Source organism: Merops nubicus, unplaced genomic scaffold (genome assembly GCF_000691845.1).
Source record: "Merops nubicus isolate BGI_N331 unplaced genomic scaffold, ASM69184v1 scaffold7606, whole genome shotgun sequence".
Lineage (NCBI taxonomy): Eukaryota > Metazoa > Chordata > Aves > Coraciiformes > Meropidae > Merops > Merops nubicus.
In genome coordinates this window covers 124,783-150,383 of record NW_008614295.1, presented here as the reverse complement: position 1 = coordinate 150,383, position 25,601 = coordinate 124,783, and the positions used below count along the sequence as shown (strand labels likewise).

Below are 25,601 nucleotides of genomic sequence, written 5' to 3'. Positions count from 1 at the left end.
ATTAAGAATTTAAATCTGCTGTTAATAGACTTTGCATACAGTAAATTTAGAGGTGAATGTTAAAAAGGTTTTCTGATATAAAAGAAATAGTAAATTTTGGTAAAGGTGCAGGAAGGACCTTGAATGAAAAATGCTGGGAGAACTAGGAAAAATTGGGAAGAGAGGTCATATACACAGATATTATAAAGGAAGTAAATTCTCTCTTCTTAAATTCCAAGACCAAGCTATTGCAAGTCCATTTTCTGAGTACACTTCCTATCTGCAAACCATGCAATCTCCTGGAGGTAACAGAAGTGGTGTCTGGTCAGCATCACATCCAGCTGCCTTTGATCAGATATCAACACATAGCTGTGCTTGCTGGAATGACTGAGAAAATTGAATTCAAAACCATGGACTTGCCCCACATGATTTCAAGCACTGCTCTCTCCACGACACAAGGAAACAAGGTTACTCACAAACGTGAAAGGCAATGACTTACAATTCATGCAGTTAGCCTAAGGAAATCCTTGTTGCAAGGTATTATTCCCCCAAAGGATTGAAGAAAAATTTTAAGTGATCCTTCTTACAGAAGTAAAAATTAACTACAGCTGCAGAAATTAAAATAAATTAAATGACAGTTATGTACTATTATTCTTTAGGACACCAAGCAGTTTACCACCTTAGGAGAAGATCATTGGGTCAAAGTAGTTGATTTTTGTCTACATAACATATTGGTGGTCCAGTGGTTTACTTCGGGTTGAACACCTCCATTGCTGACATGGCTGAAAGTGTTATTTTGGACTCTTGTGCCATGGTTCAGGGGCTAGACCTCTGTAAGCACATATCTTCTCTGGGGATGCTGCCCCATTCCCACTGGTGTAAGCCTACTTTGTGCCAAATCAGGAGGCAAGAGTATGTGTGGGCATAGGCAGGGGATGTGAAACCACTCTGCTGCTGTTGAAGTACATACATGGATAGCTGCAAAGTTATTCCATCACTGAGTCTTCATGCTTTCCTGTAAAGCACAGTGAAGTAGGCAACATCTGTCACCAAAGGCAAGATCCCCAATTCAGCAACTGATTGGTTGCTTAAACTAATGGTAGGTAGGGCCAAAATACAATTCATATGCTCATATTCTAATTGCAGTAATTTCTTTTGAAAAGCAAGTGAATGTCCTCTTTCTTTCAGAGATGACAGTGTGGATGTTCATGTGCAGAGACTTCTGAATCACTTTGTCCATAGATAGTACGTTTTAATGTCAGTAAACTTATTTAGATGTTAGCATTTTAGATAGCACTGATATGTTTAAGAAATAGTATTCTGTGGAGACAGTACTGTATAGCTTCAACTTATATTCAAAAAAGAAATATTTTTGTTTACTTCAAGCAATTTGAGTTTCAAATGTTATAAAAAGCATTTTGATTGTCACTCACAATATTAGATTAAATAGAAAAATAATCTGTTATTCAAATAAACACACAATGTATCTAAAGAAAGAAGGTCTTATAGAAAACTGGTGAAGTTTTAAAAAGAAATTGCCTACTTCAACTTTTTTTTCTTCTAAATGCACAATTGCAAAGTGTGTCTGGGAAAAAAAGTCTCATTTATATATTTTTTTTTTTTCATAGAATTGCAGCTGTGTTAAAACAATTCTTTTAAAGACAACTATGTACCTTAAAGGTTTTTATGTTGTTGAGAATTCATTCACAGAAACATTTGGTTTCTGTGGAATAAGTAGCAAAACCACACAGGAATAATATGCAGGGTTTTGCTTATTAACATGTTGATGCTTCTGAAATATTCATGAATATGGAGAAATGCTTCCTATTTCTGCCACTTCATTTTCAATATGTTTTTTCTAAGAAAGACACCTTTTGCTCGGTAATTGATGTATATAAATAATTAAGTAGTAATAATGGTGATAATTAAAATAAACAAAGTAAATATCACCAAAAAATAGGAACGATGAGGCAGATGGTGGTAGAAAATACTAACTTAAGAATAAATTTTAAAACACCTTGGGCCTAAATATGAAAGTATAAGCTATAGGTGTGGTGTTTACTTCAAAAAAGGAAATTAGTATGCTCTTACTAGTTTAAGATTTTAAATCTTTATATTGATTTAACTTGAGATAATAAAATGTATGGAAACTGTTCAGCTTAAAAGGGTTCTACTTATTTGAGGAGTTATAATTTAATCATTGCAAAGCTGAATGGAGCTTTAAAATATTTGAAGAATAATTCATTGATTCCATCCAGCTGTTCAAGGCTCTATGTGATGGAAATACATTGTTCAGATTAATCCATGTGAAGTAGTGGTATTGAAGGAAGAGCAAAGCAAGAAGAACTAATTATAGAAAGTAGAAGTTGGGCTCCAGTCAGATTACTAATAAGTTTTAACTGAATTCTCTTTTTAGTTTAATTCTTTAAGAAAAGAAAATGTTTTCCTAAGGAATTTCACTCTTTAAAAATAATCTTGCTTTTCCTATGAAAAACTACAATTTTATAGAGTTGGAAAACCATAGAAAGCGGAACCACACAGTGAAGTTTTTGAAAAAGAACAGAGCTCCTTTAATTAAAAAGGAGTTATTAAACTGAAGAAGAACAGGTTCATGTCTCAGAATTTTCTCTTCTTCCTAAAAGCCTTGCAGAAACCACAGTGATAATTCATTCCTGCCTGCTATATTTGAATATTTGTTATAGAACTATAATTGACTAAAGGTGCATTGTCAAAGATATTATTTATATAGTCTAAAGAAAGAAAAGTAACCACTTTCTTCCTTTCAAGTGTCTATACCTTGCAAATTGGGCCCAGCAAACTTCACTTTAACAGAAGCTTCTCTTTTTGCAACCAAAATATGATCTTGTTCACTGGTTAAACTTTGTGTTCAGGAACAGTTGGTTCTAAGATTGCCAGAGTTACTGATGTATTCGCTACAGTGCAACAAATGTTTTGGATTAGAATTAATTGACTAATTACTTGGTTTGGCTTAAGCTAACTAGGTAGGCTTCGTCCGAAATGCTGATGTAGCAAGTTGCTTCACCTCAGTCAGTTGTAACTAACTGAGTTTTGGATTTTTTTTTTTTTTCAAACAAAGTAATATTAACGTTGCCAAGACACATTTTTCTTACTTTCAGCCCTGAATGTCTGCGTGTCTCATTGGCATTCTATTCCTCATTCAAGTGGCATAGGTGAGAGAGCTGGTGAGGGAGGCAGGTGCTTTTCCTGCCCTCAGCTCTGGGAACGTGTTTAAGCCAGGATGCTTCACTTCTGTAAATACTTTGCGAGATAGATTTAAGATTGGTTACTACCCTAAGTAAAATTAAGGACAGGAACAAACAGAATCTCTTCGCTTGACCAGAAATGCTTGGTGACCCTAGAACTGCCCGAATTGAACAGATAGCAGATGAACAGTTTGATGAAAGGCTGTGGCTTGTGGAGGACTCTGAAGTTAGCTGTGTCCCTAAGAATTGTAGAATTGTTTAGGTTGGAAAAGACCTTCAAGATCACTGAGTCCAAGAACTTCCATTCTGCTCTAGAAGACAGGCATTTTCCCAGCACAAATTGAAGTAGCCACAGAGAATAAGAACAGATGCAAATCAAATTTAGTCACCTTTAGGTTCTCATCCCTCTGTCTGAAAGGAGGAGCAATTGTGGAAAATCTGTTAGAAGTTGGTACACTACAGTCCAAACATACAGATAGAATCTATTACCTTTCATTCTTCATGCTCTGGGGCATAAACTCATTGCTTACTGAGTGAAAAAATATTTTCTCTTGAATTTCTACCAAACAACAGGTTACTGTGTAGTGATATTTTTCATCCACCTTTGACTCATTTAGCTTTGTGCATAAAGACTGTGCTGTAGTTTCAATCTGCAGTTGTGAGTCTGCCACTGAATAGAGAAGAGAATTTATTATTGATGTCCAGCAATGAGTTACTGCAAAAGAGAACTGAAGTAATTGCTGTAAGGCTTATAGTGAGAACAGGGACTGTGTCACAAAAGGATAAAATGTAATAATCTTTAAAGTTCTCTGGCTTCAACTTTTGTCTTCCCTCTTGTGCAATCTGGGTAGTCATGAACTAGAAAAGATTTTATAATAATGTAGCAGAGTTTTGCCCCTAAATAACATTTTTCTAGGAAGTTAGTTGTGTGTATCCCTACATGTTGAATGAGTGTTTACCTCTTGGAAAGGTCATAGAATTTGAAGGCTTAATCTGAGAGCACTCTTTAAGTGTAGTGTCTTCCCTAGGAGCTTTGCTGCGGCTCATATATTGTGCTTAGAACGTACACAATATTGAGCCGTTGGACAGCAGTATGAATATCTAAGATGGAAAGAATGCTGCAACACCTGAAAGACAATAAATAATCTTTCAGAACTTCAAAGAAGTACATGGCAGATTATTTTTTTTTTAATTGTAGTAACTTAGTAATTTTGGTATCCAGGTACTCCCAGATCTCCTCTTAGGGAATATTCAAAGCACCTTGTGAAACCACCTTGTTTTAGGATTGCAACCAGTAGAACCCTATTAGAATGCTGATCTCCATAGGCTTGCTGTATAGAGTCTCAGCACCCCTTTCATGGAGAGACAGAGGGAAACCAGCTGCTCAAGGGAGGTATTTAATGTGTTTCAGCTTGGGCTTCTGTTCTGTGCCACATCCTAGGCTTGCCTCACTCCTCTCCTTTCCCCATCACCTGTCAGGGTGGCCAAGGGCTCTTTTTTAATGAGGAGCTATGTCTGTTGAAGTTGAAATGGCATACCTTGTGTCAGGTGGTAGGAACACTCCTTGTCAGTGCATTTTGGCATCTCTCCACAATGCAACACTTGAGACTAGCAGAAAAAAATCATGTGCTTATTCACTGTAAATAGAAGTGTCTCTGAAACTGCTAGGGATACCGTAAATTTAGTATATACAGAAAATATTAATAGGAAGAAAAGGCAGGCAAATACAAGTCTAAAGATACATGAAAAATTCAGTTTTCATCACACAAAAATGATTTATAATGTGGGCCTCTTCATTTTGCCTGTGGAGTGCTGAGTGCTCTGTAGTTTTCTGAAAGTAATTTTTCAACAGTTGTCACTGCAGTTACAAGAGAGATAAAAATACAAATAAAATGCCAGCATTGCATTAAAAAGCCCAAGCAAACAGAAAATTTGAGTTTTCATTTTTATTATGGAATTTTATGTAATTTTTACCTTTTTAAAATGTCAGCCTAAAGCCATTTTCATGTACCTAAAAATCCATAAACCCCCAAATTTTCAATAAAGTTCACTTTTTAATCTTTTCACTTATTCCTAATTCAGGTAAAGCACAACACATTCTTAACACCATCTTATGTATTTCTTGGCTTCCTTTTTTCAATAATGATTCTGCATCATGAAATATAGATAAAGCAGAAGGGGTAGGGGTGTGTGGGTGTGTATGTCTATGCTTGAAGATTATACCTCTGGAAGAAAGTTATATTGGTAATATAAATTGTTATATTTTCCATTTGATTCTGATTTGTTCTTTCTGAAATATTGTTGTTCAATAAAATCAACCATCTATATACATACCTAAACTTGCAACCATTTGTAAATAATTAAAGAGGAGAAAATCCCAATGTAATGGTCTATAACAGGATTAAGATTCCACTTTCACTGGATTATTTTTCTTTTATCACTTATTTTTTATCACTTTCCTTTTTACATAAGATATTTGTAGTTTGACATTTCAAGTCATAATGCTGATTTGCCAAGGAAGTTATATCCAGTTTTATATTATTTTTCCATAGTGGTGTTGTGGTATTTTTTTACTTTAAGAAGTATACTTTGCAATCTTGGAAGAACAGCTGGTGCAGCAGTTGTGTGCAGTTGTGTCAGTCATTTGAGGAGACTGGTTAGCTTTCATCTTTTGCATCAGAGAGCAGTTAAGGTGGTTCTTAATTGGTTTTGGAGGTACCCACAGTTTTTGAACTAGACAAATGTCCTAATCTCTGAATTTGCTGAGAAAACATGCATTTGGAAACCTGAACCAAGAGTTCAATTGAATTCTGAATGAGGAAAGGGGGCTTCACAGAAAATATTGGAACTCTCAAAACTCACTTGCTTACAGAAATATGAGAGAATGGTAGGAAAAAATTACAACTTCCCTGCTTCTGAGAAGAGGGTTTTCAAGAAGTGAGAGATGAGAAGAGACACAGTACCTGTTTGAGAGTTGCAGCCTTTTATATTTTTTTTTGTTTCTATCTTGCTGCAAAGAAGCTGCCAAGGTTCACAGGTTTAAGAATTATCCCATCCTGAAGTGGTTATTCATTGTAATCTTCATGCCTGCTATAGTAAGTCGTCTATACAGGCAGCAATAGACCATCAGGAGCAGCTGAGGGAACTGGGATTGTTTAGCCTGAAGAAAAGGAGGCTCAGGGGAGACCTTATTGCTTTCTACAACTAGCTGAAAAGAGGCTGTAGAGAGGTGGGGTTCAGTCTATTCTCTCAAGTCACAAGTGTTAGGACAGGAGGAAATGGCCTCAAGTTGTGCCAGGAGAGGTTTAAGTTGGGTATTAAGAAAGATTTCTTCACAGAAAGGGTTGCCAAACGCTGGAACAGGCTTCCCAGGGAAGTGATGGAATTGCCTTCCCTGGATGTGTTTGAAAGTTGTGTAGATAGGGTACATAGGGACATGGTTTAGCAGTGGACTTGGTACAGTTAGGTTAATGGTTAGACTTGGTGATCTCAAAGGTCTTTTCCAAGCTAAACAATTCTATGAGAAACTCACTCCAAAGTCAATTAGCATGTTTTATTAGTATGGAATAAACTTCAGAGATAATGAGAGTTAGCCATCATTGTTAACAGTCTGATTTTCATCTGTGCTGAACATCCTCATGTTCAACAGAAATCAGTGGGGTTTGTGGACACAATTTTTTTTTTTTTTGTTTGCAGAAGATGAAGGCAGAAAGAGGGGCTGAGCTCACCACATGCTCCCTGTGTGGCTGGCCACAGCTCAGAGGCATTACATTCAACTCTAAGAGCTCATGGGTGATGCTTTTTCTCTCTACTCAGATGCAAAAAGCATTTGCCTCTTCTTTCCTGGTCTGATGCTGTGTCAGTTTGGGGTCATTACAGAAAATGTGTTGGGTTTTTTTTATTTTTATTGTGCTGCTGACTGAGGCCTTTCCTCCTCCTCCTCCTTCATGCCCTCTGCCTTGTAGATTCAACAGTGTGATTTAATATGTATCTTAAAAATGCAATGTTTTGAATTGTAGATTGATATATAAATAGTTAATAATCATGCAATCACTATGGTTGGAAAGGACCTCTAGGATCATCAAGTCCACCTGCATTCCAGCATCTCCCTAACCACTAGACCATAGCCACAAGTGCTACATCTACTCGTTTTTTAACACCTCCAATGGTATGCATATTGTGACATTTTATTTTCTTTTTTCTTTCCTAGTGTAAAACTCTCTCTGGTGTCTGTGACCACATTATCTCACTCTCTTCTGATCCACTGGTTTCCCAGTCTGCCCACCTTGAAGTGATCCAGCTTACAAACATCAAGCCAAGTGAAGGGCTGGTAAGAAGTACGCAGTTAGTCAAACCCATCATCCAGGATGTGAAGTGATTTTTCTTTTTAAATAAGTTGCTTATGTGGAAAGCAATATTAGCTATTTTAGCCTTTTCTATTTTAAAGTCTGAAAATAGGTTGATTTCTCATGCTAGTTTGGTTTCTCATGAAGCAGGGACAACAGGGAAGTATTTTCTAAGGCTGACTGATGAACGCAAAAGTGACCAGGGAGGAGTGAGTGAGAACTTCTTGCCATTTATACCAGCTTCTGAAAAATGGTTCAGATTGTTCTAGGATCTTGAAGTCTGAAGGGATTTAAATTACTGAGATCAACTCAACCAAGAAGTTTGCGTGGGCTTATGCACAAAAGCTGTCAAATTCTGGAATATGCTTCATAGCGTCTCTGGTCTATAAAACTATTTTATTCAAGGGCTCTAAGCACTGCTGAGAAGTAGCTTATTGAATTTTACTGCAAGGATGCTTGATCAGGTGCTTGTAAAGGGTCAGTGCAGCCATCCCATGTTTGTTGTTCAAGAGCTGACCATTGATCTTTTGTTTATTCAAGTATCCAACACCCACTGCATGGCAAAAACCAACACTGTTAACAGTTACAGCTGTACAACTTTACATCACTAATAATATCTCTTCCCACAATCCTTGGAGATAGCAGAAGGTGATTAGAATAAAGTTAAATTGCCTAATGAAATAGCTTTTGCAACTTTTATGCAAGCTTGTTCTCATTCCATTTTCTTTAATAAGAACTGTTTCGCTACTCTTTGGAGCAGGTTTTTGAAGTTGTTTGGATGATGTAGTTTTGGAGACCATTTTGGTTTGTGGGTTGGTTGTTGCTGGGTTTTGGATTTTGGTTTGGTTGTGGGGTTTTTTTTACAAATTTGCTATGCTAAGGTGTTTAGAGCAATTATATACTAAATTAATTTTCCAATCTCTTGGAAAATCATACTTAAAGTATGAGAAAAAAATACAAAAATTTGGAGGAGTAAATATTGCCTCATCCTTTTGGTTTAGTCTATTTGTTTTTCCCTTTTCCCACTGGCTTTCTTTTTTACCTCTGAATCCATTTCAGACTAGTCTTCCAGGTTTTCAGATTTTCATGGATTCTCTTCTCCTTCTCTCCTGTAATTTTAACTCTTCCACCAGATGTTTTGTGACTGGGTTTTTGGTTTTATTTTGGTTTTACTCATTTAAGTCTTTGTGTAGGGTGGTGTTAACCTCCAGTGACTGAAAAATGTTGGATGGTATTTATGTAAATAAGAGTGTGTTTCATGGGTCTGTTCCTGCTGGGTAGCTGATGAGATAGAGAACCTCTTCCCCCTCTGTGCCTCTGTTTTACACCCTCTGTCTGTCTTGTCTGTTTAAACTGGAAGCTCTTGAGACAGGGCATTTTCTTTTAATTTATTTGTGAACCAACTGAACAGGGTCTTGATGCTGATTGAAGACGACCATGTCATTGTCATAAAAATAATTACACCTGTTTTTAAAAAATGAAAAATACTAACTGTGCAGCATGCCAGCCTTGCAAGGATACAATGCTATTTTGATACTGTCATGTTATTTTCTCCTTTGTCCTTGCCTCTATGCCACCATTCTGTTGCCTCTGTCTCCTTTAGATTGTGAGCTCTCCAGAGCAGGCACCAAAGACACTATGTTTGCGCCGAAAGGGTGAATCGTACCTTTCAGTTTGTTACAGTGCCAGTCTAACAGATCACCTTTCTCAGGTTGCTCTTGGTGCTTTGTGTGAAAACTTTGCTTTTTGGTTGTTGGACTTTTTTTTTAACTAGTATCTTTCAAGTACAATAGAGTGAATGCTTATCAGTACCGCCCCGTTGAGTGCTAAGCATGTCAGTTTATGAACTGATGGTGGAGCTTGGAGTTGTAAGTATCCTCTGCACATCTGGAGCACTTGGATGAATGTATAACTCAATAACTTCTGGACCTTCCAGTATATGTGCAATGATGGAGGTGGAAAAAGGGATTACTGTCAACTTTCTTCTAGATTTTTGACCCATGTGACAATTCTGTTCTGTCTCTATGGATTACTAAATAACATCATCTATAAAGATGGAAAGACTTCAAGCAGAAGGAAAAGGACAAGAACGTTTGTGAACTGGAAAGAGTTGTTGTCACCTATCATAAACAGAATATCTAACATCTCAAATATAATATCTAAGAAGGTAAAGTAAATCAGGGAGAGAAAAAGGAAAGGAGAAGAGAAGGAAAACAAAAAGTTTGGAAACCAGCACTATTTTCCTAAACTCATATGGTAAATATGATGGAATTGAAAAAATTGTTGGAAGTTTTTACCATTTAAAACAGATCGGAGCACTATAAAAACGTTTTAATCAGCACAAATCCTTCCTTCACTTTGTTTGATCTTTTCTTGTGGAAATGGAAGTATCAGTCAGAGGTAATTGTAAGTTGTCAGACTAATACCTTAATGCAGAAGGAACAGGTAAATGTGTTGCGGGGTTTACAATGTTTTATAGGTATTAGAACTAGCCAACACCTATCAGAAGAACAAACTAAATAACCTGACAAGCAGAAAATGCTGTTAGGATTTGATGTGGGGAAACTCATGTGTACTGGGTAAAGCAATGTAATGGGGTGGGTTTTGGTATCACTGTTTTTTATTTGGTGTTTTTTTTCTCTTTTGTTTTTTTCCTTTGTCCCTGGTCTGTTGCCCAGGTGTGGTTATGTGACTGGCTGCATACACATGTTCTCCAGTGAGTGTTGCTGTGGGAGGAAATATGGCCTGTAGTGGCTGTGAAGTAAGGGTGAAAAGGGAGTAGTCAGGGTAGGAAATTGTTTTTAAAGCCCTAAAATGGATTTTAAATCACCGTCATGGGCCAATGTGTAGTCATTTTTTTTTTCCTCAAGGACTTGAAAGATTTTTTTCATCTGTATCAGTAAGCAGAATTTAATTTTTATGTGGTTTTACACTACTGATGTTCTAGAAGGAGACAAAACTAACTAGCTTAGGTAATATCTTTTTGTAGGAAATAGACTTAAAATGTTACTGCATGACTGAAAACAGTGAGTGTATTTAGCAAAGCAGCAGAATACAGTACATATTTTGTTACACAAAGCACAGGTAACCAAGTTTTCCTTGGGAAGTTTTTCTTCAACAGTCCCTTTCTGTTTCATCCTGATATTTTTAGTATAGAATATCAGAAAACTATGGCAAAAGTTAATATGAACAGGGGAAAAATTAATTTCAATATTATCATTTTAATAGTAGTCAGTTCAGCTACTGTGATATGATTTCAAGTTGCAGGTATTCACCTAACTTACTAGATTCAGAAATGCAAAGGTGAATTCACCAGAACATGAGACTGATTCTGTCTTCCTCTTTGCATGTTGAAGCAAACACAAAATGTTCCTATTATGTGAAAAATCACTCATAAAATACAAACCATAGATACAGTATTGTGTGGCAACTGATTAAAGTACACAGCTCACTCTGACTGGAAAGTATTTTCCAGGAATCCAGTATACTGCTGTTCCTAATATTTCTCCTGAATTATTTCGTTTGAGGTACTGCAGGAGTTGTGAAAAAATTATGAACAGGGTTTTGAGAACAGTTTGGGTTTGAAGAGGCATGTGCAACTTTGGGGGTTTCCATTAACATGGTGTCATAGTGAACAAGTAGAAGTTCAGGTTTCTGTGTGATAAAAGGGAATTAATATATTCTCTTTTCCATCCAGCATTGCATAAAATATATTAAAAGTACATCAGATTCTGTTTTCATTCTTTAACAATGAAAAGAAAAGAAAGGGGGGGTTGGGTAATAAAAAAGGCACAAGGTTTCTTTTCTAACCCTTAACCGAAAAACCCTTAACTGAAAAACAGTTCAGACCATAAAATGTAATGATTGGTTTGAAATTAGGCTTCCAGCCATAACTGATCAAGAAAATCTCTGATGTAATTAACCATCAGTTACCCAACCTTTAATCTAGGTACACTTTGTTCTTGATTACTAGAGTGGTTACCTTATAATTATTGTAGTCGTATTAACTGAATTATCTTTCATTTTATTTGACCTAACTGATTCTTCTAAATTCATAGGGACCATGGCATTATCTCTGGATACCAAATCTGTGTGTCTGCCAATTTATTTCAGTACAAATAAACAGCACACACACTGATCTCCCCTTTATTCTTGATCACTCAAAGGGCTGTTGATATTGTGCAGCCAGAAGGAGGCTGAGAGGGGAAAATTTATAAAAGCCTGTGGTTTTCTTATTTCAATTTCAGATCAAATAATATAAGCCAGAAACATTCTTTTACCTGTACCATTTCTCATATAGTGTTTACTTCAAAGAAGGAGTGGAGAAATATGGGTGAATGAAGGAAGAACTGATCTTTCTGTTGCAAAATGTTACCTCTCCTGATTTAAAAGTTGCTTTGTAAACAGAATTATGTTGGCTCTTGCAAAATCCATGTCATGGTAGTAGTGTAATGTTTATGAATTTTGCACATGTGGAATAAATATAATCTGGGGGGTTTTTTTCAGCTTCTCTCTTTCCAAATGTGTGCAAAATCTTGGTCTTAGCTTTTAAAGAAAATTTTTTCTCCTCCTTTGTTTTTTCAAAGTCCTTTGAATTTGTGGAAAAAACTAGATTTTATGTGAACTGCACTCCACCATGGTAGCATACTTCAATCAGCTTATTATCCTTCAGAATAATGCTTTGCACAAAACTGAACACTGTGTAACCATCAAGTATGAGACTTTATCCTCAGCTTTCACACTGATGTTTTAAGTTGAAAGCAGTAACTTGCTGTCAAGGACAACAAACACATGACTTTCTCCAGAAGTTGCTCTGTGTGGGGACCTGACTCATAGTTCCTTGTCACCACGAGGTCACTGTGATTTCAGTTCTTGTCATGTCACAGGTTATATGGTCCGGTCACTTACATCTGGATGCTGAGAGGGAATTCAGGCCCTGATTTTTGGTTGTTTGAGGGGAGGTATGAGCACCAAATAATGTATACCAACATATTGCAGACTCTTGTGTCATTCATGACCCTGTCTTTAAAATGTGTGTACATATGAGCACTTCCCTACCTCACAGGGGTGTTGTGAGGATAAATCTGTAAGAAATTTCTGTTCCGTATTCAAGATAACTGAGTTCAACTACATGCATGGAGCCAATAAATGCAAAAATTGCTGAAGGTACATAGAGGAACTAGAATTTGAAAGATGATGCTAGGGACTTCTATCGGTGTGGTAACAAGCAAAATCTTGCTTTGTTCTCTTCTAGCTGTGGCAGCCCGACATGACAACTGGATTTTATGCCATTATTGCTATATATTGTGCAGAGCAAAATAGGAGTTTAGTTCTGAGTCCCTTCTTCTGAGAAATTCATAGTCCTCCCTTATTTTTTTTTCCCACTGGGGATATCTTCCACATTATTAAGTAAGGGGTACTTCCTTGTTCCCTACTACTGTGAGTTCTGGTCCCAAATTAGGTTAGTCCAACCTGATACGTCTTTGCGTCTTTACCATACTTAATCATCAGTGAGTGCACCCTGTTCTTCAGCTAGGAACAGACTTCTTTGTTGCACTCTGATTAAAAGGAGAAAAAATAAGTCATGGAGAGACTGTTTATTCAAGTGCTCAAGACTTACCTGCCTTCTGTGAATCAGCTGGGTTTCAGAAAGGAGATTCCTCAGAGTCTGAATGCTTGGTGTATGCCAATTACCTCTCCTTTATCCTTCTCTCATTGTCTTGATGGATGCTGTTAAAATGTTTGAATTATGACTTGATGAAAAAAAAAAAAAAAAAAAAAAAAACCAGATTTGAGACACTGTCTCAGACTACCCATGCAGGAACTTCTGTCTGCTCATAAGCTATCCCTCCTTTTCCATACATTTTGAAACAAGTGGGATAGCTAGCAGAGCTGACACTTATGTTTTTACCATTAAGGTTTACAGCTGAACTGTTCACTGAGGCAGGAGGATACCAAAAAATTTGAGAGCCATTTTGCAGGCACACTTCAGAGCACTGGTTGTCAGTTATGTTTGCATTATATGTTTGCCTATGAGAGACTCTTTTAAAGACTTCTGTATCTTCTGAAGCAAAAAGGAAGTATTGATTATCCTAAGGCAACTAGGTGTTGTTCTGTTTGTAGCTGAAGGACCTTATTAATAAACTAGGAAGTATTTATGGAGAAGAGTATGGTAAAAGTTTTAGTTTACTATTGCTACTTAGAGCCAGAATCATTTGGGCTGTTGTTCTCAAAGTGTATCAAAAAGTACATTCCTATCAAGACACAAATTCCTCATGCTAAATAGTAGAAGTCCACAAATCTTAAAAAAAAAAAAAAAAGGAAAAAGGAAAAAAAGTCTTTTAGAGATGTGCAAGTTATGTTTGGATGGTGATGGTTTGTGAAACACTTTAAAAATTCTTTCCCATGATGTCTTTTTCTTAGGGTATGTACATTAAATCAACATATGATGGTCTCCATGTAATTACTGGAACAACAGAAAATGTAAGTATTGTTAATACTGTACGTTCAGGCCTGGAAGCCTTTTTGACCTTACCTGTGGTTTATGCTTTCCTTACATTTTGCTTGCAAAAGTGTGCTAGTTGGCTGTGGAGGACCGGTAGCATGTTGGACTACAGAAATGCTTATGCTTGTTTACCTTAGAATTGAAAGAGTTATTCCCAGTTGAGGACCAGGAGAATCAGTTTTGATTTACTCTTTTGATTTGTTCTTGCAAGACACCTAAAATGCTGCAGTTGAGTAGCTGTCTCGGAGTTACCTTGCTCTGAGAATAAAAATGTCTTTATTACGTATAGGCTGATATGGTGGAGTTTGCAGGATTAGACACACAGCTATTATATTTTCCATCTTTCAAGCTCTATTTTTTAATAAACGCATGGAAATGAGAACATCCCTTCACATGGACAGATAACCATATGTTTCTGCATGAGCTTCTGAGTAATGCCTATCAAAAGGAACACTTCTTACTGGTCTACTAATTCTCACGGAAGGTATTAAACAGCAAGCAAAACATAGAAGACTACATTTCAAAAGCCTTTGAAATACAAACTCCTTTCCTTGTACACCGTATTTAGAGAACTCTCTGTTAGCAAGTAAGTAACATGATCATTTTTAGAGAAAAGGCTTCTGTCCACAACCTTCGATGAACATGGAACAAGCACGAAACAACACTGAACTGTTCCACAAAAGTTTAGGCAGTTCCCATCAAAGATTTGAATGATATTTTCTTAAAAATAAGCCATAAGAAACATTTTTGTCCTGCTACTGTGTCATACCGTGGAAAGTACAAACTATCTACATGGTATTTACAGCTGCTGCATCTGATCTGCAGTGAGGTTCTGTTAACATCTCAATAAAACAGGAATTTTTTTCAGCCTTTCATAGGAGCTGCTATCTGATAGCCTTTCTTCTTTCTGTTGCCTTCTGCTGTGGGCAGGATATCCATGGGTTATACCCAATAGATAATACCTGTTGTAGAACTTGTGTGAATGCCACCTGTCTGAGAATAAGGAAAATGTAAGGAACTTCAACCTTGAAATCAAAATTGTAGGGAGTCAGACCTACAGGTAAAGATAGCATCAGTGAAATCAGCAAAACTGAACAAAAACAACAGAATGATAGTTGAGCTTGATCTAGAAAATATATAAAAGAGAGAGGATGATTTTTGCTGTTGAATTTTTCTCAGATTAAAATAGAACCGTTTCTCTCCATGCCTTACTAATACTGGATTTAATTTCCCAGGGGCAAAGACAAAAATAAAATCTTAATGCATTCCCTCAAAACTCTTATCTTTTGTGATTCATGAATATAATTTCAAGCCACATCAGGAAGCTTCAGTCATGATGACTCTTCTGCTGTTGTCATTGACTCTTTCACTCTTGGTAACACCCTGGAGGTGCTCTCAGCCGATTGGGAAACTGCAGTCTTCTATCTAGGGAAAAAGCTGTTGTGTGTTAAAGCATTTGTGAAAATGGCTAACACTTTAGTGGAAATAAAGTGTCTTCTGCTTTTAAGCACAGTCGCTAGCTGCTTCCTTGAACAAAAAAAAAAAGAAGATATGATTCTAATAGATGGGAGGAGAAACATCTAAGCAGCATGGCTAGAGCAAGGCCATGATGATGCGGATGTGTTCTGACCTGTTGATATTGACATATTTGCTATTAGTCATACAATTTAACTTCTAGGAAACAGTAAGAATCTAAATCCTCTTCCCTTTGAACAAAGCTTTTGTCATTTTTCTTTCCTATTCATCTCCTCCAAGTGAGACAAAAAGTGTGCCCATGTCTTAAACTTCCTGAAAGATCAGAGAAGCACTTGTCTTTTTTAATAAACACAGTTTATTAAACATTAAACGTGGCAGTGCTAGCCATGCTAATGTAACACAGTAGTTTTTGTAACCACAGTTCTGCTTTTTCTTCTTACCATTTGAAGTGTTTGATATCCAGCTACAATGTCCATTACAGTTTGAATCTTACTGTTCAAAATTAGGAGTCATCTCTCCCAACACATCAGCCCTGCAGTTCAAAGCAGCTGATATCTGAAATGAGCTGTGGGAGAGCAGGGTTCCTCACAGGTCACTGCCCTGTAAGAGCTTCTTTCTGGTGGTTCTGTATCATTAGAGCAAACTTAACTCTCTGGTTCCCATCTTCTCTCTTTTATTTGGAAGTAATGAATCTAAAGGTTGTATTGGTCCAGCAAGAGATTACAGCTTTCTTGTTGAGTAGCCGTTAGACCATGTTGGAGAGATTCTTTTAATTCACAAAACAAATGTGTTCTTCAAATAAGGCCATTTTGTAATTTGCTTTTCCAATACAAAAGTGTGTTTTCTAAATAAATGGCATGCAGTGCATCTCCAGCAGGAGTGCGACTTTGAAGGGAGTGCTCCCAGTGTCCCCACTTACTGTGCACTGGTTGTGTATGTGGAGTGCCCTTCTCAGAGGAGAAGCATTTTAGAAGAAATAATACCAAAATCTCCACTCTGGGCATGCAGCAAGTGTGCTCCAGGGCATCTAAACTTCAGATGATGTGGGTATACTGGGGGAATGGGACAAAGACAACATCTAGCCTAAAGGACAAAACTAAACCTATTCTGAAGAATAAATCCTAAGCAGCTTCTGAATAGCTTGTATGGTATAGATGTGCAAGGCTCGGCGACAGATACTTCCATCTGTTGTTAAACTGAATTACCAGCTGATGAACTTATAGCTGTCATGTGACATTTTGTTCCTCCTAGTAGGACTTCATGGATGTATCTTTTGCTTAATGATCAACATATGTCTCTAAAACAAGGAAGATTTTATTGATTTTTCTTCTATTTCCCTTAAATACCATATTTGAAAAGATGCTATTTCTTTACAGCAAGGTCTATATTTGTGGGAGGAAAAAATTATAAGGAACAGGAGTTGTAATATCTTCATAAGACCCCAGCCGTGAGACTCCTTTGTAAATTATTTTTACCTCACTTTGTAGTGTGATCAAGGCATAATTGCAATGATTTTTTTTTTTTAAAGTAGACTTTTCCAATTTAAAGATTCTCAGGCCATATTTCACTGCCTTGACAAACTGTTACACAAAATACCTTTTTGTGAAGATTTAAGCCTCAAGTGCTGAAGTCAGTACAAGAGAAAGTTTGTATTGTAATAAAGTCCTGTAGAGGTCATGGCAAATGACACAAGATTCACTTGTGCTACATTTTGAAAGCCTTACATGTAACTGCATCTGAGGCAAAACAGCAGTCTTGCACAGGGTGCTTATAAAGATTATTAGAGGTAAGAATGAATAAGTGTGAGTAGTGAAATGGCAGGCTGAGTACAGATCACTGGAACGTAAACACTAGTGTTAAAATTTTCCCCAAATTACTCAGCCAACACCTTAAACACTGAAGGTAGTACTAAAAAGTCAAGGCTGCTGTTACCTATGTAAGCAAAATTACAGTTTTACCAGTCCAGCTTGATTTAGGATGTTCTGAGCAGTGTCTCCTAGGACTGAATCGTGACTGGCCCTTCTTTCAGCCTCATATTTCTCTTCCATTTAAACTCTGTCCTTAACTTATGCCATGAATTACAGGCAATTGTACTAGAAATTTATGGCATAGCTATGGGACATATATTTTGAATGGGGAAGTAGTACATAGGTTGTTATAGTCTGCATTTTACGCCTGGAGCATATTATCTGGGTCTCTTATCTAACCTGAAAATGAATCTAATTTCATTTACTTCTGGAAAATGCATAGCATCTTTTCACAAACCTAATCCTGAGAAACTTGGGGATTATTTTTGTCAGTCTCACCTTCTACCTTTAAGTGCCTTCATAAGTGGCACTTAAGTGGCAGCCACAGTATTCAGAGAAAAAAAATCAAAGTTTTGTCACTCTATGAAAGGCAGAAGGAAGTTATTTTCCCCTGAACATAGGGGTATTTGCCTCAGAAGACAGTTGGTCTACTGTAAATACAGAATACAGAAGAAGGGAAAGTGGGGGGGGCATATTACTTTGTGGGGGAGGATTGGGGTTTTTTGTTGTCAGGTGTTTTGTTTGGATTTTGGTGTTGTTGAGGTGGTTTTTTTGAGGCAAAAGCAAAGAACAAAACTCCTTTGCTTTTTGGAAGTGTGAGCTTTGTAGGATTTTGATGCTGGTTTCATTGCTTTCACCCTAATAATGACCCAGAAACTAACTTACCATGTAACTTAGATGATCTTCCTAACTGGTACCTAACCTAATCCTCTCTCCTTATGTTCTCTTTGAAGAACAGTAATTCACTGAAGATCTCTGCGACATGTTGAAACATTGTAGAATAAAAAGGGGATGTTGTGAAATATTTTTATCAAGAATTGCCAATTAGTCTTGATATCTTCAAAATTCAGCTGAAGATTGGCTTTCAAGGCTTAAGAGATGTCAGGCAGATTAAAGCACTCTTGCCAGAATGAAATTAAAAACAAATCCCTAGGACTCGGTTACCCTTGTTAACAAAAGTATGAATACTTCTTTATTATTTGATTGTATTGTGTACAGTAGTACGGATTATTTTTCTCCAACAACAATGAATTGATTTACTAAATATTTCTTTAATTCTTTATTTCACAGTAGAATTTCATTATCAGTCTAACCTGATTTGCATAGTTTAGCAATCATACTTCTGAAAGAGAGATGATGACCAGTAAGAACTGTATTCTTTATCATCTCTTTTATTTTAAATTCAGTCACCTGCAGATCGGTGCAAGAAAATCCATGCTGGGGATGAAGTGATTCAAGTTAACCACCAAACTGTGGTATGTATAACTATGTTCTGTGTCAATTGGAGATAGAGATGGACATCAACATGTGTAGAAAAAAAAATGTGTAGAAAAATGTGTTTTTATAAAATCATAATTTATTCTAACATCTAAATTTTCCTTTTCTCTTCTGAAACCACGTAGTTCTTAAGTTCTTAAGGTAAGCCATGATCCTCTGAGTATCTCTGGAGGTATCAAGTTAGGCTAAATAGCTGTGGCTTGGGAGATATGTTAGGGTGTTTTCTGCTTACCTGTGCTTTATTAATAACAGGTTGACCTTAGTGTAACAGGTCTGAGTCAAAGGGATGCAGGGAGTTGAAAATGTTGTGCCCTTGAGGGTTTGAGATCAAGATTACTTCCTGGAAGCTGGAAAACTCACCTTCCAAATCTATTGGAATGTGTAGAACATGGTTTTCAAGAACAAAAGCATGCAAAATTCCCATAGTGTGACTAGGATGTTTAGCTGAATTTAAATACAGATTTTTAAACTTGGAAGATTAAGATGAAATAAATCTTCCAGATGTGATAGGCAAGAAAACTAATACTATGCAAATTGCTCCTTGTGTGAACAGATGCATGTTAGTTCCTGTTGATTTCATTTAGGATTGGTGAAGACTGGTGAACTGAGTAAAATTACCTTTCTTAAGGTAAACCTTGGTAACAGAAAAGAGCAGACTGTCAGTATAGAAAGCAACTATTCTTTTCCCACAATGTAAGGTTTCCTGAGAGCAGTGAAAGTCAATATATGGTGTCCTTGCAAGCAATTTAACTGACAAAAAGAAACCCTAGATCACCAATTATTAACACAGCAGTTGTTAGTTAAGTGTGTTTTGTCATCCCCCTTGAGATTCTACTTCTAGCTTTAGGCCACAGTACATCATGTCAGCTTCTCTGCACAAATTAGGGTAAAATTTCAGTGTACCCTCCAGCTAAGTTTGATATCAAATATACTGTACATATGTGGAACTTAACTAATGAAAAGCTATCTTTTGAGCTATGCAATGTAATTCGATAAATCTAAGCAGAACAGGGTGAATTTTAATGTTTTTTTGGCCATACAGATTCTTTGTAAGTATTGTATTCCATGATTACTTGCACCTACAGATGATGACTAATTTCTTTATTTTTCTGCACTAAGGAAGCTTATGACATCAATTTAGTATGAAAAACATTTTAGAACATTATTATTTTGGCTATTAAAATGTATACACATCTGAAGAAGCACATCAACAAGCATTCAGTCCTTATGCTAGCTATTTTTCTGACAAATTATGATGATGCTACATAGCAAAGTTGTCATGTCAACTTGAAAATTTCCAATCAAGTAGGTATTTATTATAGTTTTCTTGGCACATCTCTGCTGCATTTATTTGACAGAAAGATCTGGTTCTTATTCCTAACACTAATAGTAAAAAATTCTAGGCAAGCCTTAAGATGAGGCTTACCTAGTTGGATAGAATTTTGAGTGTAGGAAGTGAATGTTTTTGCTTTTGTATCAGTGAAGTTAGGTGTTTTGAGATATACAGAAAATAAAGTTGATTGTAGTTCTAGGAAAAAGGACTGTAGGGATCTATAACAAACCAATTCTTCAGCAGTAACATTTAGTGTAGAGGTTATGTACAGTAATAGACTAAATCACACATTTATGTATGCTCTCGCTTTGTTGTATCAATAATTTAATTTAAAAAATTTGCATTATTGATATTGTATGCAAGTAACTTCCTTGTATTTTAATGTCACTTTTCCACAGTAAGAGTCAGCAAGCAGCATTAGAAATGTAATAGTACCTCCCATGTTACCTTTACAAAGGTGTGCTTTGTTTGCTTTCCAACTTATAGAGCCCAAATATTTGATCTTTTCTATAGATATCGCAGTGGGTTTTTAATCTTTTTATTTCTTTTGGCAAGAGCCTAGGTCAATCCTTTTGTACACTGGCCCATGTCATAAGGCATTTACTGTCCAGTTCTAGGAATCTGTTTTTCTGAGGAAAAGAGGTAGCATATATATTCCTTACAGTGATTCTTACTTCAGAGATAAATAATGCTGAAGACAGAACATTTTGTCTTCTCTGTTTATTGATTTCTTCCACACTTCATATACTGCTCACCACAGGAACTGTTCTTCAGCTTGCTCCTTGTAATGCACCATACATTGTCACTGGTATTGACTATAGGCATAACTATGACTACCTTTTTTAAAGGTCTCTCTCTAAAGTTGTAGGGAAGTATTGTTCACATGTAACTGTTATTTCAGTGATGTCTTGTAAATGGAGAATGGAAATCTAGAAGTCTAAATATGAATTTATTTTAGAGTTAAAACTTTTTTTCTGTATTTTCTTCAGTCATTTTAGTGTATTCCATTAGTCAAAGTGAAGTTAATACATTACTTTCAGTACTTTATATTTCAAAGAATGAATATAACTATGGGGTAAAGAAGTTCCACACAATTATTTTAAAAATCCAATTTGTTAGCTAACGCTTTTTACAGGAATCACATTCTAATAATCAGAATGGAAAGCCCACTGGCTTTCAAATAAGCAGCATGGCGAAGTAGGAGAGTACTGAAGTGATCAATATTGATTTTTATTTTATATATGTCCCAGTACTAGATGCCAAGTAGTTTTAAATTCTCTTGAATTCTTCTGTTTGCCTGCAGTGATGCTTAATCTTCATAGTATTTTGTTTGGCAGTGAAATCAAAGGATTTCAAGAGATTTCCCTGATCTTTTGCTATGTTGATAGAAAACATGCATAACAGGATGTATTCCACTTGTTGCTGTCAGGACGTCTGGAATGTAAATACCTTCCAAATTTTTAAAATTAAATAAAAAAAAAGACAAGCCTAAAGTCAGTGAAACTTAATGTTCAGAAAATTGTCGTTTAACTTCTGGTTTATTGAGGTTAAAGAGCTATGTGAATCTTCTCTGTCAGCTTTGCCTTACAAAATTGATTTTTTTTTTTAATGGTTCTGTAACTAAGAGGCATGACTCACCTGTTAAAATTCAGAGGATTTAGGTACTGTCTTCTCTTTAACTTCCCTGTAAATTCCATCCTTATTCTCCTCTAAAAGCCTGTCTGTCTAAAATATTTCTAATGTAAACAAAAAAAGTCATTCAGGCAATTCAGAATTTACACTGTACTGCAGTACTCGTGTTTCTGCCTATATATAATTCAAGAGTGTATTTTGCCTGAAGATAGTTCTTTTAACCAACTAAAAGTGCAGGAAACAATATTATTGCTTACATGAATTATTACTGTTCACAGTAGTCTTTCTAGTTGCATCAGCGATAAAGCAATAGAGAAAATACTCTGTGCAGAAAACAGAGATATACACTCGAGGCGGTTCAGGCTGTTCTTATGAAATCTCTATGGATAGTTTCTTTACTTTGCAATGTGACAAAAAGGCCTCCATATACTTCTAACACAAGTATGATATGACATGAGAGGCATGTGGATTCCCAAAGTTTGTGTTTAAAACTTATCAGAATGTATGCAAATATGGATGGCAAGAAAAAATGTTTAATTTTGCAAAGTAAGGAAATTATGGTCAGTTATTGATCTGTTTCATGTAGAAACTGGTATGTTCAATGTTTAACACCTATAAAGTATCACTGAACTTGGATTTTTTGGACTCGTGTAGTGTGTAGATAACACCTACCTTTAATATGGCATGTCTCTTAATGTGGAAACTCCTGTGGGCTCTTGTGGATGAAGACATGTGCACAGAAATGAGGTGTGGGAATTCTTTTTGTATTTACAAAATTCCTTTGAAACATGATAGATACACTTACAGGATCATACCCTGCTTTTCTGCAAAGTTAAACACGTAAGGAAAGTGTTTAACTTTCTAGATCCTTACCCTAATGATCTTTTATTAGAGAAAGTAAGGAACATGTTCACTGTCCAATTAGTGAGAAGAGTTCAACTTCCAGAGAACCTCTCAGGGTTTGTGAGGAGCTGGCAAATTGTAGCTGGTAGGAAATGCTGAACTTGGGATGCGTGTGAGTCTCTGGCATGTATGCATCCAAAATTGAGTTTGCAGTAAATGTTGTCTTATTTTGGGAAAAACAAAATAAACCACCTATAAGTAGAAAAATGACGTTGCAAATATTTCTGGGGTTTTGTTAGGTTTTCTTTTTTTTTCAGTTTTTCTGCACTGCCTAGCAGGATCTGCTTCAGATCCAAGCTAGGTTGTTTTTTTTTTTTTTTTTTTTTAAAGCAAATACTTCAGTTAAGACCATATTAACTTGGTTTTGAAGGAAATGGTATTTCTAAAGAGGTTCAGTGGGGGAAATGGTCTGGAAGAGTGTAAGGGAGGGGACAGCACTGTGTCTCCATGATTCTGACAGTGTGTTCCACACCTTATAGAACAACTTCCACTAACAACATCTGTCATTTAAAATAATATTCTAATTTGCTTATGGTGCTTATCTTGAACAGCAAAACAGTGCATCAAGATCATAAAAGTTCAAAAGAAATGTCTTGTGCTCAGCTTCCTTCTGTTGCTGTCATGCATGGGTTTTTATAGAAGAGCAGATGAGTAATAGCTCCCAATTCCTTGCGATTCCTCTGTTTATAATGTTGTAAATGTTAACACAAATGTTTAATTTTAAAGGTAGGTGGGATTTAAATCTAAAAGTTTTTTAGGTCTGTTCATAGATGTTAATGAAAGTCTTAATGCATGTAACTTAGATCTCTGCAGGACTCTGTCCTGAACTCTGTAGGTTGTCAAGATAGGAAGACAATTTGATTTTGGCAACTGTAGTCAGTTCTCCAAATGCTCTCTCAAAATTTCAGTGTAATTCCTTTTTCTTTCTTTACAGTTCCATAAGTGTTGTGTAATACTGATAAAGGAACTAAATTGACATGATCCTCTCAAAAGAAAAAATCTTTCTGTGAATTTGCAATTCCTTTTAACATGGAATTTGTGTTGAGCTGATACGGTGTTATGATCTCTCTTCTACATAGATGTGCAAATACACACAGAAATATTTTATATCCCATATGTTTGGAAAGTGTTATATTGCAAAAATGAAATGTGAGAGGGAAGATGATCTTTTGTTTCCTGATGGTGGGTGCAAATGTTTTTACATAGGTACAAATGAAAAAGTGAAACAACCTGACAAATTTCACAAATGCAGATGAAATATGTTGTGCTTTCCAAGAAATATTCTCCAGGGAGAAAGGATTCTCAGGTACTCTGAAGAAGGAGTAGGAGTTAGTCTTTTTAAGGACTTAGGAAAATGTCCATGTGTCTGCTTGTGGTCAGATTTCATTTTAGTTTTACTCAAATATTTTTCAAATCAAGTAAATATTTAGGAAAATAAAATTATTAGAGCTCACTGGCAGCAGTTCTATGGGTAAAGTATCTCTGCTTTGAGAACTGCACCCCTCGGATCTGGAATTTGGAGTTTGAATGGGCAAGGAGTCTGCTGCCGTTTCTGCAGCACAAATGCTGTATGCTTTTGTCCATGGACTCTGTTTTCCATTGGTCCCTGAGACTTATTCAGGGTTGATGAGTGAAACACACACCACTTTTATGAGCACAGGCACCTGTCTCAAAGGAGTGAAAGGAATTTCTGCAGAAGCAGAAAATATATAGCTGCCATCACAGAAACATGGTGGGATGATTCACACAACGGAAGTGCTGTGTTGGATGCTTATAAACTCTTCAGAAGGGACAGGCCAGGAAGGAAAGGCAGTGGTGTGGCTCTGTGTGTTAGTGAGTGCTTTGGTTGTCTTGAGCTTAATGATGGAGACGATAGGGTTGCGTGTCTGTGGGTAAGAATGAGGGGGAAGGACAACAAGGCAGATACCATGGTGGGAGTCTGTTATAGACTGCCCAGCCGGGATCAAGAAGCAGTTGAAATATTCTATATGCAGCCAGAAGTCTCACAATCACTGCCACTTGTTCTCACAGGGGACTTCAACTTAGCAGATATCTGTTAGAAATACAATACAGCAGAGAGGAAACAGTCTGGGAGGTTCCTGGAATGTGTGGAAGACACTGACACAGCTGGTGAGTGAGACAACTAGGGAAGGCTCCTTGATAGACCTGTTGTTCATGAACAGACAAGGATTTGTGGGTGATGTGGCGGCTGGAGGCCGTCTTGGGCATAACGATCATGAAATGATAAAGAGCTTTCAATTCTTGGGGAAGTAAGGAGGGGTGTCAGTAGAACTGCCACCTTGGACTTCTGGAGGACATACTTTGACCTGTTTAGGAAAATGGTTGACAGAGTCCTTTGGGAGGCGGTCCTGAAGGGCAAAGGAGCCTAGGAAGGCTGGACACTCCTCAAGAGGGAACTCAAGGGCAGGCCATCCCAGTGTGCCTTAAGGCAAACTGGTGGGGAAGAAGTCCAGACTAGCTGAACAGGGAGCTTTGCTGGAATTCAGGAAGAAATTCATTAAGGAAGTGTGCCCAGGTGGCCAAGAAAGCCAACAGCATCCTGGCTTGTATCAGAAATAGTGTGGCCACCAGGAGTAGGGAAGTGATCAACCCTCTGTACTCAGCTCCGGTGAGGCCACACATGAATACTGCATTCATTTTTGGACCCCCCACTACAGGAAAGACACTGAGATGCTGGAGCGTGTCCAGAGAAGACCAATGAAGCTGGTGAAGGGTCTAGCGAACAAGTCTTATGAGGAGTAGCTGGGGGAACTATGATTCTTTACCCTGGAGAAAGGAGGCTGAGGGGAGACCTTATCAGTTTCTACAGCTACCTGAAAGATGGTTGAAAGGAGTTGGGGGCTGGGCTGTTGTCCCAAGTAACAAGTAATAAGACAA

The 25,601-nt window shown here is 36.9% G+C and overlaps 1 protein-coding gene across 1 annotated transcript in view; it reads left to right on the top strand.

Moving 5' to 3' along the window:
* Nucleotides 1-25,601, top strand: part of CNKSR2 (connector enhancer of kinase suppressor of Ras 2) — a gene marked incomplete at its 5' end in the record, with an annotated part of 181,132 nt that overhangs the window by 44,603 nt on the left and 110,928 nt on the right. The window contains 3 exons of the mRNA XM_008942174.1: nt 7,414-7,533; nt 13,973-14,032; nt 18,745-18,813. Coding sequence (XP_008940422.1) covers nt 7,414-7,533; nt 13,973-14,032; nt 18,745-18,813 — 249 coding nt within the window. The remainder of the gene's footprint in view (nt 1-7,413; nt 7,534-13,972; nt 14,033-18,744; nt 18,814-25,601) is intronic.